Consider the following 18,731-nt stretch of genomic DNA (forward strand, 5'->3'; position numbering starts at 1 on the left):
CTGCTCTCCCGCCATCACTATCCCTCCCTTGCCCGTTTCTCTCCTTGGATGTCTCCCTATCTGAACTCTGTGGTTAAATCTCCTTACTGGTTCCCTCTCTCCCTTTAAGCTCCACAAGGGTGTCCCATGCACCACTGTACCCCAGGGTCTGGGGCACAGAGCAGTGAAGACCAGGAGAGAGCGGGTGGGTGGATGGTGGCAGCTGAGTCTGCAGGGGAAGCACCCACCTGTCAATCCCAGTGGGACTGGTGCAGTGAAGAGGAAGAGAGGTCTCCTGGGATCCCACCCCACCCAGGTGCAGGGGCACAGACTGCCCACCCTCTGGGTCCCAGAGAAAAAAACCAGACTCAGGGGAGCAGGCAGAGTAACGTACTAACATTTTTAATACAGTCTGATCAGATCAACTCACATCACAGGGTCAACCTTGGCTTGCTCACGTGTGATACAACCGAGGTGTATGATGTCCCCACCTGCCAGCTCTCCTGCCTTCCAACAGCACTGAAACCCCCTCCCTCCCTGACCAGACTGGCATTTTTAAAATTTTGCATAAAACTATTTCTTCCATAGACTCCAAACAATCAACTAGCCAAGTTAATTATGGTACATCTAAACAAAGTTTAATCCTAAACCCTAACGTGTGACTGCGGTTTACAAAGAGCTCTGTATCACCTGGGATAGCTTTCAGTAGCAATTCACTACAACTGGTCCTAAAAAATAATAACAATAATAATAATAATTAGAGAATTAAAACCCAACAGCAAGTTGAATGGTTAAAATCACCTAAGAACTGAAATTGGGGGTAGGAGTGTCCTCGATTGCTAAGCTTGTCCTAGTGGCAAAATGCTAGCCTTCAAGCAGGGCTCAGAAAGGTCTGGGGCCCTCCGGGTCAAAGGTCAAGCTCAGGGGGCTCTCAGAGGACACTCACCCCATGGTCCACGGGATGCTGTAGGCTTCCAGCTTCCTTAAAAACAGTTGGGCATCAGCATTGTGTAAGTGGGCGGAGACCCTACTGTGGTATCTTTTGAGGGAGATGAGAAGGGGGAATGAGGGATTAGAGAAGGGGCAGGAGACCAAAATCACCGAGGTCCCAGAATGCTGTCAGGTGCAGGTGTGGAATTGGGGTCACTAAGCCTGAGCACCAGGAGCTCCAGCTTCCACCTGTTAGAGAAACCAGCCCTGGTGTTGCCTTGGAGGCCTGTGTAGTGTTTTCTGCCCTCATCCCATACCGGGTCTCACAGATATTTCTGCCGAGTATCAGATGAGAATCTATTTCTAAAGACCATTGGGGGTTAGGGGTGGGTGACAGGGCTGGAGGGGGAGTTAAAAACGAATAAAAATCTCTCAGCTACAGAACCCAAAGACACCACTTCCCTCCGCATTCACAGCATTTCTCAGCGGTCCCCGGTGGCCGTTTCTGCGGGGACACAGCATCTGCCTCACTTGCCCTCAGGCCCCATGGGCTGCTGGTCGACCTCAGGATCTACCAGAGATGATGCAAACGCCGACTGAACAATCTGAAACCCAAAGGACTCAAGGAGAGACATGTTCTGCTGGGGAGAGAAAGGTGAGCCAAGGGCAGGGCCCAGGTCCCCCAGAGGGCCCCCGAGGGCCCGGACATGCACCTTCTGGATGTGTTTGTTCAAGTAGGACTTGGAGCGGAAGAAGCTCCCGCACTCGGGGCAGGGGTACTTCTTCTCCCCGTCAGACTCCATTTTGTTTTTGGGGACCGCCATGTCACAGGAGAAGGATCCATTGGTGCTCTGTTTCTCGGGCGTCTTCAGGTCGCTGGCATCCGAGAGGTCACCGTAAGAGTCGGAGCTCTCAATCGGATCCTGATGTGAGCATTTCTGGCCTTCTAGGAGGAAACAGAACACAGAGGAGCGGTGAGGCCAGGCTATGGGGATGCCCCCTCGGAGGGGTCGCCAGGGGCCAGCTCACAGGCTCGTGGAGGGCAGCCGATGGCCAGCCACCGCCCAGCAGAACCCACAGAGGTTCAGCTGGTCAGTCAGGGAGCCTGGTGTGCCTACAGGGGTGAGACAGCAGGGCCTGGGGCTGCCAGCCTCCCTCGCCGCGGACTCTTCATGCAGGCGCACGTGTACTGCTCACCACCATCTCGGCCTGCTTCAAGGAAGGGTATGGAGAGGGGACCTCCTCTGTCTCCACCCAGGACAACCCAAGACCCCCAGCTCCTAGGTGCTCTCTTGGGTGCCTCTGAGGGTAAAACAGCTGTTGTGATGATGCTGAGCAGGTACGTCAGTGGCCTCACCTCTGCACCAGACTGGCTGCACCCTAGCAAGCCAGAACCAGAGCCGTGGGCTCCTCAACCCAGGCAGACCCTATCGACGGCTGAGTCAAAGCCAGTCCTTTTCCCAACGCTGCAAACACAAGCCCTGCCCTCACTGCCTCTGCCTGCCAGAAGCCTTCCAGGCCAAGTTGCCAAAGCACACAGCTTAGAAGGAACTAAACAACTCAATCGGCCAGCTGTCCCTACGCAGGGCCCAGAACAAGGTGGTCCTCGAGACAGCCCTCACTGATCTGCCTTGCCCGGCCCACACGTGAAGCCTCCACAATGAGCTCCTTCCTGCCTGGGTTCAGAGCGCCATGCCGGGAAGGGAAGTCTGTGATGGGAGCGTGGAGCATGCCATCTCTGCCATCTGCCAAGCCCCTGGCGTCATCCCCAAGGCAACGACGACTTGAAAAACCACAGAACAACCCGAATCAACAAGTGGAGGTGGGGCCTAGGGAGCTCTACGCAAACCAACTCGGAGTCGGCACCATGCATCTCACAAACGCGGCCAGAGGCTCTCCGGAAAGGGCTGGTCACAGCAACCAACCACCCCTACCGAGGGGGAAGCCAGACCTTGGCTCCCTCTGCCCACAGGGTCAAAGGAGAAGAAAGCATTCAGCCACAGCTCCACGCCATCCTTAAAGGGCCACAGGCAATGGACAGGCCCAGAGGCTCATCATGCAGGGCTCCTCTTCCTGCCCTGGGCCCGGGGCGTCCCTGCAGGGCTCTGGACGTGGGGGCTGGCCAGGAGCGAGGAGGGTGCTGGGGAAGAGGAGGCGGGGGCTGGATCTCGGCAGGGCCCTAAAGCCTCACTCACCGCCCTGGAGTGAGATTCCCCACTGTGGCTTTTGTCCTGGAGGCCACTGCCACTCAGATCTCGAGCCTCCTTGAGGCGGCCAGCAAGCCGGCAGCCTTCACGCCTCCCCACGCCCGGCCCAGCGCCCCCACAACACAGCCTGCGCAGAGAAGCAAAGTGCAGAGCAAGGGGTCGCTTGCCTTTGTTGCCATAGGTCCTGGCGCAGTGGAACGCTGCTCCCCCATTCGGGATGGGCTCCTGGTGCCTGGAGACCTGGGGAAGGGGAACACCGTGGTGGGTTTTAACATGGACCTTTAAGTAGGAGGCAGAGGAGAAACCTAAACAAGACAAAAGGAGATGAGATCCCGCAGCCGGCACACAGACACCTCTCTGCTTCCCCCACGCCTCTCCTCTGGCCGCACTGGCTAGCACTCCTAGAAGGGGCCCCTCCTTGGCTCAAAGGCGCTGCAACCACAGGAGCCACCTGGCTCAGGAGGGAGGGTGGCACTGTCCTTGAGTTGGCTTCTCTGCAGAGCCCGCTCTGCAAGGCTGTGGAGGCTGCCTGGAGGGATGGCCTGAGATCCCACTCTGGCCAGGGCCAGAGGCCAACTACCTCGGCTCGCTTTGCACCTCAGTAACAAGTGGTCTGAACGGATGGTCCACAGTCCCAGACCAGCTGCAGGGACCACGGCTAGAAATGCTGTCGGGAAAGTACATGGGGCTCCAGGGCAGCCACGGGACTCCAGCCGGCAGAACACGGCTGAACACGTGTGAAGGCAAACCATCTGCGCAAGAAGCCAGACGGAGGCAAGATGAAATTTCAAAGAAATGCCTCCAGGAGTCCCCCTTCTTCTACCTGTTAAGACATGCTCTATTTTGCAAACTTTCTCACCTTCAGAATAACTGGGTTTAGTAACTGTTTAGACCTTTTGAAGAACAATGAAAATAGGAAGTTATGTTAAAGGGGGTGTGCAGTCATCTCTTATTCACAGTGGTCTTCTTGGTTCAGTTTTGGAGGATCCAACAGGTTCACTTAAGGAAGAAGAAATAGGCACAATCCTTGTCTTTATTTTGGGGGAGGGGCAATCCAACCTTCTGGGATCTGCTCCAGACCCACTCAGATGCTCCAGTCAGTTTGAGCCTCGAGATGCCTCGGGCTGGGAAGAGATGGAACCAGGTGGGCCAGTCAAAGGATTTCCACTTGGGTTTCCACAGGAAGGAGCTGGGACATCAAATCCTCCCTCAGTCAAGGATCCAAAAGTGCCTTCGGCAGGAACCAAAACTTTTCGGCAGAAGGCCCACTTGGGGCGCTATGCCTAGATGGTGTCCCTTTAGTCCACTCCAGATGCAGCTGACACATCCTCGGGTACTTTCATTCCCTCGTTAAATTACAGTCATGGGGTAGCAGTGGGATCCACTACTAATGGGCCAGAGGCTGGAGAGTGCTGTGTAATGTCTGCACAAGACTTGTTTGAAAAAAGTCTGAATTGGCCTCGGTTTTCAAATGCTACTGGAACTACAATAAAGGTCACCTTCAGGGAGTGACAGAGGTGTGCAGGCCCAGCGCACCGCATGCATCGCTCTGTGCTTTGCAGCCACATGTACAGCTGCTAAATGGCAGAGCCTGGACTCTAACCCCAGGACCACGTGCCACCATGTGGTCCTTCACCACTGGGCAGACTCTCTAATGGTCTCTGTGTCTTGGTCCTGGCCCTAGAAACATCCCTTCAACTTTTGCAGTAGGCTCCATTATCACCATTTACATTCCTGTATTTCTCTGCCATGTTGGTGGATTAGAATGAAAGCTGCTGGTAGACAGGCTGACCTGTGGGAATCTTATTCAACAAACATCCCCCCGATGGTAGCAGCTGGTGGTTCTGGAGGGAAATGGGGGGCTGGGTGAATCTTCCTTCCTTTCCTGACAAAGAAGACCCTCCTGGACCAGATGCTGCTGTCCTGCCCTGCCTGGTAGAGCACGATGTCCCGCTCTGTGACCGAGTGGTCTGCCTGGGGCCAAGCAGGGGACAGACTGACTTACAAGGGTTCCATATAAACACTCCTCGGAGGGAGGCTGTGGTCAGGAAGGAGCAGATGAGACTCACAGGACAGAGGATCTCAGCCCTGCCCCATGGATGGCGCTGCAGCCCTGGCAACCAACAGAAATATCAGGACTTTCCAACTGATGAGATGATACCACTTTAGAAGGGAATTTTTTTCTTTGTTTTTTAATCCCTTGCGGGGCCCTCTGAAGTGGTTTGAAGCTCTCTCCACGGTGCATCAGGGCAGGGCCACTGCAATCAAGAGGGATGGGAAAGGAGGGAAGGAGCACCAGGAACTATCATGTTTACTCCTTGTGGGAAGAGCTGTGCTGGGGAACACAGCAGATGCTCAATGAAAACTCACTGTGTTCTCCCGAAAAATGGTCTGGGGACCACGTGGCAGGGTCCCCTTGACGCTGCCCCAGCTGCAGACTACTTACTATCTATAGCAAAACCACATGGCGGGTGGTAGGCGTGGATCCACAGTTGCCACCTAAAGCCCAGAATTTAAACACAGAGCAGCTCAGCAGCCAAGTTTTGGGGTAAAACAGAAGCCGAGTTTCTGTGAACGTATCTCTGAAGCCAGACACATTTGGCCGGAATTCTAAACTCACCTGCCTGTTCACCACTGACTGACTAACCAAGAACCAAAGAGGAAGCTTTCTACAAGCATCAGAGTGATGGGGACACTGAGCACACACGTGACTCCACCACCACCGACGGGCCACCCTCTCTCACGCTCCAGAATCGGAGAATATGCTACCACGAGGCTACTGCTCCTCCATTGCATTTTCTTGCCTGGTGTGCTGTAATTCGCACTCTGGAAGCAAACCCTCCTTGGCAGCTTCCACATCTGTGCAGGGGTCAGGGACGGCTTTCTTCTTGTCCACACCTTGGTGGGGCTGTGCCCAACTGAGCCGTGCTGGAGGTGGGGCACCAAGTAGGCTTGGGTCAGCTCAGTCCAGGGGACGGCAGGCTGTCTGCGTCTACCACTGGCGCTTGCCTCTGGCTGGAGAGAAGGCTTTCTCTACCCTTTAAGCAGATATTTGAGTGCAAGTGTTGTCTCGGTCAAAGACAGATTTCCAATACGCTTTCCCGCTCCCTCCCTCACACCAGTACATACACATCTACACAAAGACCCTGCTACAGAAACTTAAAAAGAAGGGAAATCGTGGCAATCTACCAGGTCCTTCCCACTGTTCAACTCAACTGATTTCCTCAACTTGAACGTGGGAAACAGGCTTTTGTAGCCATCATACTCCTCCCACTACAAGTTATCTTCTCTGCAGATGGGATGGTCTACGTCCTGATATGTCTCCAGGACAAAGACAAGGTCATCTGTCTCCAGTGTGGGGCTGGACCACCGGCTGCATCTCCTCTCTCCCGTTCTTCATAGGCAAGAGTTGTTTGTATGGCTGAAAGTAGGCAGATGGATGGGTGGTTAAGCTGATTGCTTAAGAATTGCTGGGACTGGAGGATCTCAGGGCACCTGGAAATTCATCTGATCCTGCCTCACCCGCTAACTGGCTGGCTGAACGTTAGCCTTTGCTTGAACCCTTGTAGAGAGAACATCCATTTATTCCTGCAGCTCCTCCTGTAGTCACAGCCTTGAAAGGACAGCCCAGAGCTCCCTGCATTCTGATTCCAGTGTCTCAGTGTCTTTGGCGGCCTATCCTCTCCCTGGAAAAACTGCCTTCCCCTTCCTCTTCTTTTTTGGAGGGGAAGGGAGGCGTCTTTTCCCATTTCTGCCGAAGAAATGAGTCCAGAGGTAGAATCCTGCTCCTTCTCTTCTGATGAAGACCAAAATTGTTTTCTCTTCCTTCTGAGGATCCAGGGTGGTTTAGACTAGAGCCCTCTTCTGTCTTCTTGGAGGAATGGGACTTCCTGCTCCAACTCTGGGACCCAAAGCTGGGTTTTTCTGTTTTAGCTTTTGGGTTTTTTTTTTTTTTTTGGCCATGCCACGCGGCTTGTGGGATCCTATTTCCCTGAGCAGGGACTGAACCCAGGCCCTAGGCAGCAAGAGCGCAGAGTCCTAACCACTGGGATGCCAGGGAATTCCCCCAAAGCTGTTTTGCTTACGACCCAGATCTAGCGTTGGCTTTTCTGAGGAAAGGTGGGCTCTGGTTCTACTCTCCAGGCACCCCCACCCCGGCCACGTGGCCTGTGGCTGCTGCCCAAGTTCTCTTTACCAGCCCAGGGAAAACAAATCCTGATGTACAATAGTTGTGGGCTTTGCCACGTCAGCTGTCTCCTAACTGGGTCGACTTTCCCTGCTATTCCCGGCTGCTCGCAGCTTTTCTTTCCTCCTGAGCGGGGCCCACAGGGGCTGTGGCCCTGGGTCCCCCCCTCAGCTCCCTGCCACTTTGTAATCCAGGCTTTATCTCTGTTTCCTCATTGGCGTCCTCCTCCGCCCTAACTGGTTTACCACCTCTGGTCTCTGACCCCAACTCTCAGGCTGAGAACTTCAACCCTGAAACCCCGACAGTACGCCCGCTGACAGCACCGTCGCAGCAGGTCTCGAGTTAGTTGGGGGCGCGGTCAGGAAGCCACGGGATGAAGCAAGACAAGGAACCATCTCTTCCTAGAGCTGGGCAGCCACAGCCTGATAGCTCTTTCCACACACAGCCCCACTGCTAGCTCCCCGGAGGAAGCTCCTGCCAGAAAGGGCTCTATTGACATATCAGAAAATAGGACAGATGCTTAAGCAGCTTTTCTGACCACCTCCCTGCTTCCACAGCAGGTTTCCTGGTGGTACAAACGTTGACATCGAATGGCCTTCAAGGCAAACCCCAGGTGTGCAGTCCCCGGGAGGAACCCAGCTCAGGGCACCAAGAGAACACCCAGCCACTCAGCAGGCTCCCTCCACCAGCAACCTCAGGGCATGTGGAGATAGCACAGGACGCAAAGTTTCCAGCCAAGGACTGCAGGAGGGTTGCACCTGGTCCAAATCAGAGTGTCAGCAAGCTGTGTCTTTCCTGACAGTTACAAAGTGTAAGGAGGGCCTCCCAAGTGTGCTGCTGCTTGCAGGGTTCAGAGAACTTTCACCTACCTTGTCTCCTGGGATCCTCACAGCAACCCTGTGAGGTGGGCAAGGGGGATGTTCTCAACCCCGTTTAGAGGTGAAGAGACTGAGCCTTCGAGAGGGGAAGGGAAAGTTCAAGGTCACACAGGAGGGTGAGGTGGGAGGGGCCAGCTAAACCCTGGGTCCCCTGCCTCCTGGCTTAGTGCTCAATCCACTAAGCCACACTCAAGACTTCCAGAAGTGTTGCGACAAGAGTGTCCCAGGAGATAGGACTCTCCAGCCACATCCCCACCTGGCCAAAGCAAGCGCACCATGCAGAAGCATCCTCACGCTCACCAGACAGCTGCCCCAACTCCTTCAGCAGATAAGGCGCGGCCTCCTCCACTGACGCTGCTTGCCAAACATGAACCTCAGCCCTTCTAGCAGCCAACGAGCCCTGGCAGAAGCTCAGGGACAGGCCAGACTTCATCCAACACAACACCAGGGCCACAGATGCCACCTAGGCCAAGCTCAGCCGCAAGCATGCTACCCTGCTCAGAGCACCTGCCACTTTCCGCTCTCGTCAAGGCCACAATCTACCTGGGCCTGGGCTCTTCCGACCATTTGTGCTAGAAAGTTTCAGCCCTTGTCCATCTCCAGACTCGACGTCCTTACCTGGCTGCTGACTTTCACGTGCCAGTGGATCAGCCAGCAAAGCTCTTGAGCAGGACCCCTCATTCTCCCACCTCTTGGGGCCTAATGACTCCCACCAACCTCAGTAGTTCAGCGCATCCATCCTGCCCCCTGGGCAGCAGGTGTGTCATGGGCCCAAGCCTGGGAACAACACTCTCTGCTGTTCTCACTTGCTGAGCTCCTGGCAACTCCTGTTCCAAGCACCCCAGGTTTCTTGGAAAGGAAAGGGTGACAAACAGCTGGCTGGGGGATAAGGTGTTTATCGCTCAGTGGGAAGGGAGGGAGGGCTGGCCGTGCAGAGTGGAGCCTGAGGCAGGGTGGTCAGACACCCCCCGGCCTCCCACATGGGCTCAGGCCCATCCCCTGGACATAAGGAAGTAGCAGGGAGATTACCTCGGTTACAGATACTGCAGAAGTTGCTGGGCCCCTCGCTGTGCTTCTTCAGGTGGTCTGCCATGTACGCTGCCCTCAAGTACTTCCCGCATACCTGGCAGGGCACCTTGTCTTCGTGACAGGCCAGGTGGGAGCGCAGACGGTCTCGGGTGGCAAAAGAAGCATTGCAGGTCTGAGGGCAGAAAGGAAAACGGGGTGAGGTAAAAGCTGGCGTCCACACCCGACTCCCTACTGAGCACACTGTGGCACAAAGCCATTTCCGGCCAACACAGGGACTCGCTGTATAAAGAGAACTTCAGAACGCGGCCAGGCTTCCTCCCCAGATGCCAAGTAAGCCGCTCCTACTCCCCATGGTCTTCCCCACAGGACCCCTGAGCTAGGATGACTGGTTCCCACTGGCTCCCAACATGCACATTACATGGCAGGCTGAGTTCTGCAAAACAAAAGAGCTAGGGGCTTTTCATTCTTAAACATTTAAGAACTGATGTTTGTTGCACTGGCTGTAAGTGAATTTACAGAAGAGCTATTGGCATATAAACGGAACAGTCTTCACCTTCTCCACCCTGGGTTTCCCCTGGTTGCTTTATACAAAGAATCCAATTTACTCACTTTATTCAAAAGTGACATTAAAATCGTGGCCACAGGGAAATGGAAAGGAAAGGCAGGACAGAACACAGAGATTACTCTTCATAATATCCGTGTGCATTTGTATTGAGAAAGCAGCCCATAAAGTGACAGTGTCAATTTTGCGAATGTGAAAATTAGCAGAGAGTGAGGGCCGGAGGCTCCGGGGGCATCTGTGGAACCCCAGTGCTGGTGCCAACAAGGATGGTACCACCCTGCCCTGACCAGTGCCCTCCACTGTGCCAGGCAGGCCCCAGACTTCACCTTCAGAGGCCTTCGTCGCATGCAGTGCATCCTCACGGTGGCCCTCGATGCAGGCCGTGCTCTCACCCCACCGACCAGGAGCTGCAGTCAGTACCACACCCTGGGAAGGCAGCCCTGGGTCCCCTGACTCGGTCTCAGCCCTGGGTCTACCCCCAACACCTCTCCCCCAGCCCAGGCCTGCATGGCTGCCCAGCCTTGGAGGTCATGGAATGTCGGGAAAGCCCTCAGGAGAGTTGAATCTGGTGACCTTCACTATTTTGGATCCACGGACATGTCTCAGGAGTTCTAGTCAAGGTTGACTCATTTCTTTTCTCTGTACCTGTGTTTACCATTTTAGAGCCACAAGAGAAAGCAACATTCACCTTTAATTGCATCACAGACCAAACGTTAACCCACTGAAGACCCGCCACCCCGTTAACTGGCTAGAATGGGGCTGTTCCTGCGGCTCCACTGAACAGAAACAGATCCTGAGATCCTGAGACCTTAAGGTAAGCATCTGAACACTGTCACCATGTACAACGTCTATCTATTGCTTTACTGTACAATCAGAGCAAGAAACAAATGCATTCGATGCTGTGGAGGTAGAAGACACCGTGGTTGCTACCCCAACCCCAAATGTCTGCATCAGGACCAGCTGAGCTCTTCTTAGTCGTTATCTTTTGAATAAATGTTACGCATTTGAATAGAACAATTTATGCTAACAAAATACAGTTGACCCTTGAACAGTTTTCCAGGGTTTGAACTGAACGAGTTCACTTATATGCGAATCTTTTTCAAGAGTAAATACTACGGTAGGTGGTACACCATCTACAGTTTGCTGAACCCGCAGATGTGGAACTGCGGATGTGGAAGAATCACATACACAGAGGGCCGACACTAAGTTATATGTGTATTTTTGACTGCTCGGAGGGTCGACGCCCCTAACCTCCGTGTTGTTCAAGGGTCAAGTGTACTGCTTTCATGTTTTATATATTGAGTTTATTCATCTGACAAATGAGGGAGCTAAGTTTAGAGAGTAATTTGCACAAAGCACAGGGCTCAGCTACTAGAGAAAGCAACACCCTGCCACTGCCGGGCCAGTGCCCTACCGATCCTCCTGGCCACCCTGGGGTATTCCCCTCCTCCCCGATTTACAGCCGGGCAGACAGAGGTCCTGAGAGGACTCGGGGCAGCTGGACTGAGAAACAGCCCCTGAGCATGTGTTCTTACCACCTCCAGCCTCAGCAGAGGTAGCTTCTGGTAAAAGGTGTGGATAGTTTTTATCAGTGTACTTGGTAGCCAGGGCTGTCCTGATAGAGGTGACAGGTTCTGTGCAGGGAAACTTGAGCACTTAGGTGACTCAGAAAGCACCATGGGTGCTTGGTCTCATGGCCACAGGTGGGCCCCCCAGCAGGGACCTTGTTACCCAATCGTAGGCCACAGTGGTTGGAAAACTGAATCTTTCCCCAGCCCCACCAGACTGTAAACCAGAGTAAGGGGTGCCGTGAACACCTGCGGGAGATAGGGGTGCACCTGTCGATTTATCTGGGGACGAGAGCCGGCTTGGCCGGACAGCGACTTGAGGACCACCGCCACAATGGCGAGAGGCAGTGTGGTCTACACCGCAGAACTCAAAGGAGCCAACCATGGACCAGGTGTTAAGAAAATGCAGCTGAAAGCACACATTCAGGATCCCACCTTCTGTGGCCCCTGGGAGAGGGTGCCACTAGAGGGATGTGAAAGAGATGCCTTGTTTCTCTTGCCAACTTTCTTTTGGGATGTGTCCCTTAAAGCACTGCCTGTCATACTTTGCTAACGAAAGATAATGGACAGCCAGACTTCAATTATCCACAAGTGGATTATCCATTTGGGGGATTAGCTAAGCAAAATTAAAGCTGCAGACCAGGCTGAGTTCTCCCACCCTGTCCTCCATTGATTATCTCTCAAGGAATGAAAGCAAACTTTAGTCTGAGCAAACATATTTAGGAATGTAAATCTGCTGCTGGGAAAACAAAACAAAACGAGACACAAACGCAACAAAAACTATCACTGTGTTACAAAGCCAAGCTGAAATGGTGGTTGGCTTCTCTGTGCCAGGATTGACCCTTTGTGGCTGGAGTACCCAAGGCCTTCTGGAGGAACTGTGAAAGCGCCCAAGTCTGAGTCTAGGCCTGCCAGAAGTTCAGACAACACCAGACATAAAAGGCCTGGTCACTTAACCCAGGAGAGAAAGGAGAGAAAGGCTGAGGAGAGAGATGGATCTCAAAGAAGGGGGTGCCCGGAACCTCCATGCTGGGGCCACTCAAGAGAAAAACACTTCCTGTCCTGGAGGCAGGAAGAAGGCAGAGGGACCCTGACAGGATCAGCACCCCAATTGATCGCCGGTGGTGCTGGGAACGGCCGCCTCACCCCCAGCCCTGCACACAGGCAGCCTGTTATTGCTGGAGGCACACCTGCCAGGTCCTGGCCCAGCCCCCAGAGAGGTTCATCACCACTCAACACTGAGCCCCAGCCAGGCTCCCTTCCCTCCCTGCCAGTTTCTCCCCGTCCCAGACTTCCGAATGCTTTTCTTCCCAAGGGTTGAACAGCTCAGGAATGGGGCCTCATTGGTACCAGGGGCACCGGTGCACACCTACTCTTGGTGACCTTTGAGCCTGGCAGCCTCAGGGGGTATCTTAAGTAGTCTTTTCCATAGCCTTGGAAAAGCCTGAGGGCAATGCATGTGGGCTTAGCACCATGGGCCTTGCTGGACCCCTTCTTCTCAAGGGTGTTAGCTCCCTTATTCCCACTTCAATTCCTAATGAGTTATCCCTCCAGCCCAAACCCCCCAACCAGCCCCCAAGAAGTGGGGCCACTGGGAGCAATGGGAGAGGTCTGAGCTGTTCTAGCCTCTTGGCTTCAGGCTGAACTCCATCTGAGGTCAATGTCCCAGCCCACAGCACTCACAGATCGAGAAGCATTGGGACATCTGGGCCATTTAAGCACACTGAGGCCAAACCCCAAGGAGACTTGCGTGTCACTGCCAAGCCTGAGCCCCCATGCGCCCACGTTCGGAGGGCCTTTCCCCTCAAGCTGTGGCACCCGTCTCTGTAACTGGCCCCTACTGTCTCCTCTGTGGCATCAGGAGGGACCGAGAGGTATGGCCCATGCCCAGCTCTGCCAGGGGCTAAAGGAACCAACTCCCAGAGAGCTGTCTCTTCACCTCTGATACTTTCAGCAGACACACCATGCAAAACAGATGCCCCTGCTGTTTAACAAAGCCCAGGCACACCTGGCCAGCCAGCTCAGAGCCGGAGAGGCAGCACGTCTTCACCTGCACCTGCCAGGTCACTGTTAGGGGAGTTCTGGCTGTGGGGCTGGAGGCAGGGCCAGCAGGCTTGTGAGAGTGTGTGTCGGAGGGGCAGGGCAGGAGCAGGCTCATACACCAAGGGACAGTGATGTCAGTGTTATGACACAGACCAAGGACAAAACACACAAAGCCTCAAACGTTAGAATGAAAACTTTTATCATCACTCCTATTATCCCCGCAGAGCCCACGGGGACTGAAGGGCACACCACTGGGATCCGACGGAGGTCTACATCTGCTTTATCAGCACCCAAAGCCATATATTGGGATGACCCAATGTAAAGCTACTGGTTAATCTAGTTCCTGAGCAGACCTGCTAATAAACCTCAAAACCACAAACGTCTAATTCACAAGCCAGAAATGAAAGCGGACCTGTGTGAGCGGGAAGGACGAGGGCAGCACGGTTGGCCCAGTTGGAGTTGCACCGGAGTCTCCTCTCCTCTGGAGGAGGGTTCACTCCCAGGGTGGGGGGAGGGGTGGCCAGGCCCCATTCTAGAAACCCCTTAGGGGAGGTGATGCCAGGGGAGGGGAAGCATGTAAGCCAGTGGCTTAGTTCCTAGGAAAGCATCAACCTCCAGGCAAGGTCAGACACCCAGGGGTACCATCTGCTAAAGAGGGAAAACAAGGCAAGAGAGCCCAGAAAGAAACGTGGAGACCATGGGGAGGACCCAGGAAGGAGCCCTTTGCTACCCCTATTTGGGGTCCTTGAGCTGGGAAAGAGTCCAAGTCACCCAGGGAGGAGCTGGGCATGGTGGGCAGGGACCACTCTGCTGGCCTCTCCCAAAAGCAGGGGCCTCAGACCACTGCCACTGCCGTTCCCCTCCACAGAAAACCCTCTCGGGAGGCCCCGGCTAGCCCACAGGCCACTGGGTAAAGGCCCGGCTGCCCTCTGGGGCAGTCCAACCCTGCCTCAGATAGCCCGGCGGGGCTGGGCAGAAGAGAGCGTTGCTGGAGGGTGCTGGGCCCAGGTTTTCGAGGGCTGGGAAGGATTTTTTTAGAGAAAGGGAAAAGGCGGTGTCAGGAACCGAATGGGACGACCTCCACAAAGCAGGCTGGGCAAAGTCCCATGATGGCAGGTCGCTAGGAAGAGATTCCAGGGGCGGCAGGCCGCTGCTGCTCCCAACCCACACCTGGAAAAAGGGCAGAGAGTGCAGGTTACCCCCCCAGGCCACCGGGCATGCCCCCACTGCCCTCTGGGCTCCTCCTACTCTGCTGGGCTGCTCAGCACACTACCTGGGAGAGTCAGAATGTGCTCCATGATGAGAGACAGAGGGAGAGGAGGCAGCAAGGCACAGGCGCATCCCAGCAGGCCCACCCCTGGTCTCCTGGCCGTCTGGGAACACCACCGCACCTGGCCCCTGGGGGCTCTCTGCCCCACCTACAGCACATCCGTCCATCCCTCCCTATTATCGGTCTCCCCAGACCCTCCTCCTTGCCACCAACAGGATAAAGAGAAGCAGGTCACCCCATCAGACGTTGCAGTAAACACCCCACAACTCTGTTTCCCACTCAGATGGTAGGAACTTGGCCCAGGAAAGGGGGTACGACCAAGGAGAAGATAGAAGTGTGTTTTCCACCCACACAGGAATGCTCAGTGGCCAGGAGAGGAAGCTCAATTTTCTGGGCATCACAGAGCCCCCAGATATTGTTCAAGCAGACAAACCAAGGGTGAGAATCTTGCCCAGCCTCCCCTACCTACTGCTACACAAAGAGCTCTCAAGGACAGGAAACCACCTCGCTTTCCAGTTCTCAGAAGCCCTTGGCTGTGTGCACACGTGGCTCAGGATGGGTTAAGCAGGTGCCAGTGATCGCACCACTCCCTGCCTCCTTCACCCCCACCCCTGCGGCCTGGTGCTCTGAGCTGAGGGGACCCAGAAGGAGCTCCAACTCAGGTCAGGCTGCTGGGCATACAAGGGGAAGAGTTGTTGGCTGGACCACCAGGAGCCCTTAAGAAGCCATTTCCACCCCACGGTGGCCCCTGCAAACTGCTGGGAACCAGAAGCCGGACCCAGTGGGGTGCCAGTGCCCCCAGGACGACACTTGTCCAATGTGGCCCACCATCCAAGGAGCTGGCAAACGCCAGGAGAGGAAAGCCAAGCAACAGAGCAAAGACAGAGACGGGTTGGGAACCAGGACCCAGCGACCAGGAAGGAGGGGACATCAGCGGTGGGAGGGAGGGGGCTGGGGGAGAACAAAGGAGAAGAGCAGACAGACGGTGGGGGGACAGAGGGGGAGGTGTGCACAGCGGTGGTCAGTCAGCCAGCCCAGCACGCACAGCAGCTGGCTCACGGCCGTAGCTGTGAGGACAGCGGCATTCTCTTTCAGCCCATCTCTGCCCCGGCCCAGCCCCTACCTGACACTTGTGAGGCCGCTCAGAAGTGTGCACCTGCTTGATATGTCCGTTCAAGTGATCAGGCCTAGAAAAGAGAACCAAAAGAGACTTTAAAACAAGACCTTAAGAGAGGGGGCTACAAACTTGGTCAGACCCCTGCCCTGACAAGGCTGGAGAGGACTCCCTCACCCCACCCCAGCATGACAAAGAAAAGTCACCACCCAGCTCTGGCTCCTGAGGCCCAGGCCTCTCTGCCCTGGATTTCTCTAGAGGGGGAAGGGGAGTGAGCATTTGTCTCTGACCTTGCCTACCCGCCTCCCCCCACCAGAAACTCAATGATTTCTAGGACCCAAGGAGGGGGCTTTAGAATGAGACTGGGCTGCCTTGCTGCAGCCTTTCCGGGAGGGGGTATGTGTGATTCATTGTCCAGACTAAAGCCCCTTAGAAACTCAGCACTCCCCTCCCCCAGCCTCTCCCACCACAGCAGCCAATGAATGCCACCCGGATGGAATTCAGTCCCCAGAGGCCAAGGGATGAAGCCTTAAGCCCCCAGCTGGGCTGGTAAACCAGATGCCCGACAGAGCAGGTGGGCAGGGGCTGCCTGACCGGTAAGACTGGTTCCTGCTTGGGGCCCCTCTGAGGGAGTTCTCCATCCCTACGTTCATACACACAAGGCCCTCAGTACCCAGGCAAGTTAAAACGAGCCTTTTATTCTGAATATTCTCTTAAGAGGAAAAACAACCCTCTGCTTGCAGACAAGTCTTCAGTTCCTTATCAGGCTCACTAAAAAGTCAATCTAAAATGACATCCTGCCCTCCTTCCTCTCTGTCCAGTGAACATAAAGGGGATCTGTGGGTTCAGGTGGGCTCTGGAGCCACCAGGTCAGAGCAGATCAAAGGCTTCGCTGTTCAGAAGAGACTCTGGGTGCCCAGCTCTGTGCCCCGTGATCCCGGGGCTGTGAGAGGCAAGGCCGGAGTCTACTGACCCAGGATTGCCAGTGCTGTGCGGGGGGACATGGAAGCATGGGAGCGTAAGGAGTCCCAGATGCACTTGTTTCAGTCCCTCCCCCGGCGGCCATTCAAGCGGGGAAAGTCGCTGGAGGAGCCTGGCCTCCCGCCCCCAGAGGGGGCCCCTCGTCTGGTGCCGGAAACACAAAGGGAGCCCAGGGAGAAGAATGGTGAGGCCCGGTGGCTGCGGCCTGAGGAATCCGGCCCCTTCCCACAGGCCCCAAGGAAGAGAGATGGTAGGGCACGCCTAGTGCCAGAGAACTTCCCTGAGGGAAGAGAAAGCAGTTCTTGGCCACATCATCTCAAAATCAGGGCCGTTAAAACACTCTCCCCAAACCTGACATGGCCCTGCAAGGTCAAGTGAGCCCCCTGCAAGTCTCACACCCCCAGCTCTTGGAGAGGAGCTATACCATGAGTTAGGAATAGGACAAGTCATGGGGGATGGGCACCATTCCTCACCTGGAGAAGCCTTTCCCACAGCTCTGGCAGATGTAGGGCTTGCCCACGGACCCATCGTGGGACCGCACATGGTAGGACATGCGATCTTTCCTCTTGAACCGCAGCCCACACACGGGGCAGGAATAGGGCTTCTCCCCCGAGTGGGACAGCTTGTGCCGATTGAGATGGTACACGTCACGAAAGATCTTGCCGCAGATCTCGCAGGCCACCTGCTTCCTGGTCCGGCTCCTCTTTCGGGGGCCGTCGGGGTCCTCAGAGATGGGTAGCCCATTCTCACCCAGCCTCGGAGGAGGAAGGTCGATGTAGCCCAGCTGGAGGCTGGTGACACCATGCTGGGCCTCGTGCTGCCGGAGCCGGTTGGCATCAGTGAACACCTTCCCACACAGGCCACACGGAAGGATGCCTGCCTCCCTCAGGCCCCCTGGGGACCCGAACATTGAGTCCAGCAGGTTGGCCTTCCTTGGGCGGCCCCGGCCTCGCTTGCCAGTCAGGGGAGGGGCACTGGATGCCACATTGGGGAATGGGGAAGTCAGCAGTTGGGGGGACAGGGGTCCGGCCACCATGGGCAAGCGGTCCACCCCAGGTAACACAGGCAGGGAGGCTTGGCTCGCAATGGCTGCACCAGCCGCCCGAGCTGCCTCCTCCTCAGGCTGCATGCTGCCTGCGATGCCATTGCTGTTGGCTGCCAAGGCTGCCCCATTGGTCATGTCCAAAGGGAAACCCAAGTCCGAGGTCCCAGGGGGACGAAACAGCATGATGTCAGCCCGGGCAGGGGGCACCAGGATCTGCACATTGGACTGTTTGATGACTTCCTGGCAGATCTCAATGACCGACCTCATCAGCAGAAACTTGGCGGCCGTCATAAGCTCGGGGAAGCTCTCCAGGCGAACCACAATGCGGGAAGTGTAGGCGAAGTCCAGGATGTCCCCGAACACCTTGGAGCTGATGGTGTGCATCTCCAGCTCCCGGCTGCCCCCAGTCCCGCCGCCCGGGGCCGCCGCTGCGCCCCCCACGTCAGCGGGACCCCCGTCCGCAGCTCCGCCGTCGCCCAACTGGGCGCTGAACACCGACTCAAAGTACTCGCTGCAGGCAGCCAGCACCGCGCGGTGCGCTGGGAAGCTCTCGTCGCCCACCCGCAGGAGCACGTCGCAGAAGCGCCCGCCGTTTTTGCGCTGCTGGTTCAGGTTGTGCAGCATCTCCGTGCTGTGTCTGCTCACCTGGTAGGTGTAGCAGCCCGACGGGCCGCAGGAAGCGTCGTTCACTCGCTCCATGGCCGCCGCCCCCTCCCCACAAACCGGGCCGCGTCACTTGCCAGCCCCACTCCCTTCCCCTAGGCAGCAAGAAGCGGGGTGCAACGAACGTGTCTACACTCCCCACACGTGCCGGCCCGGGGCTCTGTAGTCTCGCAGGTGCGCGGAGCGCACACACCCCCTGCCCGGATCGGACTGTCTAGACGGCAGGGCACACCACCTCCCACATAGCTGCCCCCACCCCTGCTGGATCGTGCACTC

At 55.9% G+C, this 18,731-nt stretch overlaps 1 protein-coding gene across 5 annotated transcripts; it reads right to left on the minus strand.

The window, feature by feature from the left end:
- Positions 1-365: 365 nt before the first annotated feature.
- Positions 366-18,725, minus strand: PATZ1 (POZ/BTB and AT hook containing zinc finger 1). Of its 5 annotated transcripts, none has more exons than XM_024767922.1 (5): positions 17,221-18,725; positions 15,776-15,839; positions 9,210-9,381; positions 3,284-3,421; positions 366-1,852 (listed from the first exon to the last, which is right to left on the minus strand). In XM_024767922.1, exons 1-5 carry the CDS (start codon positions 18,489-18,491, stop codon positions 1,437-1,439), a joined length of 2,061 nt encoding a protein of 686 aa, XP_024623690.1. In that variant the 5' UTR covers positions 18,492-18,725; the 3' UTR covers positions 366-1,436. The 5 variants fall into 5 exon arrangements, with proteins under 5 accessions (XP_024623690.1, XP_024623689.1, XP_024623691.1 ...); XM_024767921.1 differs by having other exon boundaries at positions 366-1,855; XM_024767924.1 differs by having other exon boundaries at positions 1,672-1,855; positions 3,284-3,356.
- Positions 18,726-18,731: the final 6 nt, after the last annotated feature.

This window comes from Neophocaena asiaeorientalis, unplaced genomic scaffold (assembly GCF_003031525.2).
Source record: "Neophocaena asiaeorientalis asiaeorientalis breed wild unplaced genomic scaffold, Neophocaena_asiaeorientalis_V1.1 scaffold828, whole genome shotgun sequence".
Taxonomy (NCBI): Eukaryota; Metazoa; Chordata; class Mammalia; order Artiodactyla; family Phocoenidae; genus Neophocaena; species Neophocaena asiaeorientalis.

Excerpts from the sequence above, each read along its gene's own strand:
- PATZ1 (XM_024767921.1), bottom strand. The coding sequence starts at position 18,491 with ATGGAGCGAGTGAACGACGCTTCCTGCGGCCCGTCGGGCTGCTACACC. Across the intron at positions 9,382-15,775 it reads AGCGGCCTCACAAGTGTCAG|ACCTGCAATGCTTCTTTTGC; the intron begins GTAGGGGCTGGG and ends TTCTGCCCTCAG. Across the intron at positions 1,856-3,283 it reads CAGGACCTATGGCAACAAAG|AAGGCCAGAAATGCTCACAT; the intron begins GCAAGCGACCCC and ends GTTTCCTCCTAG.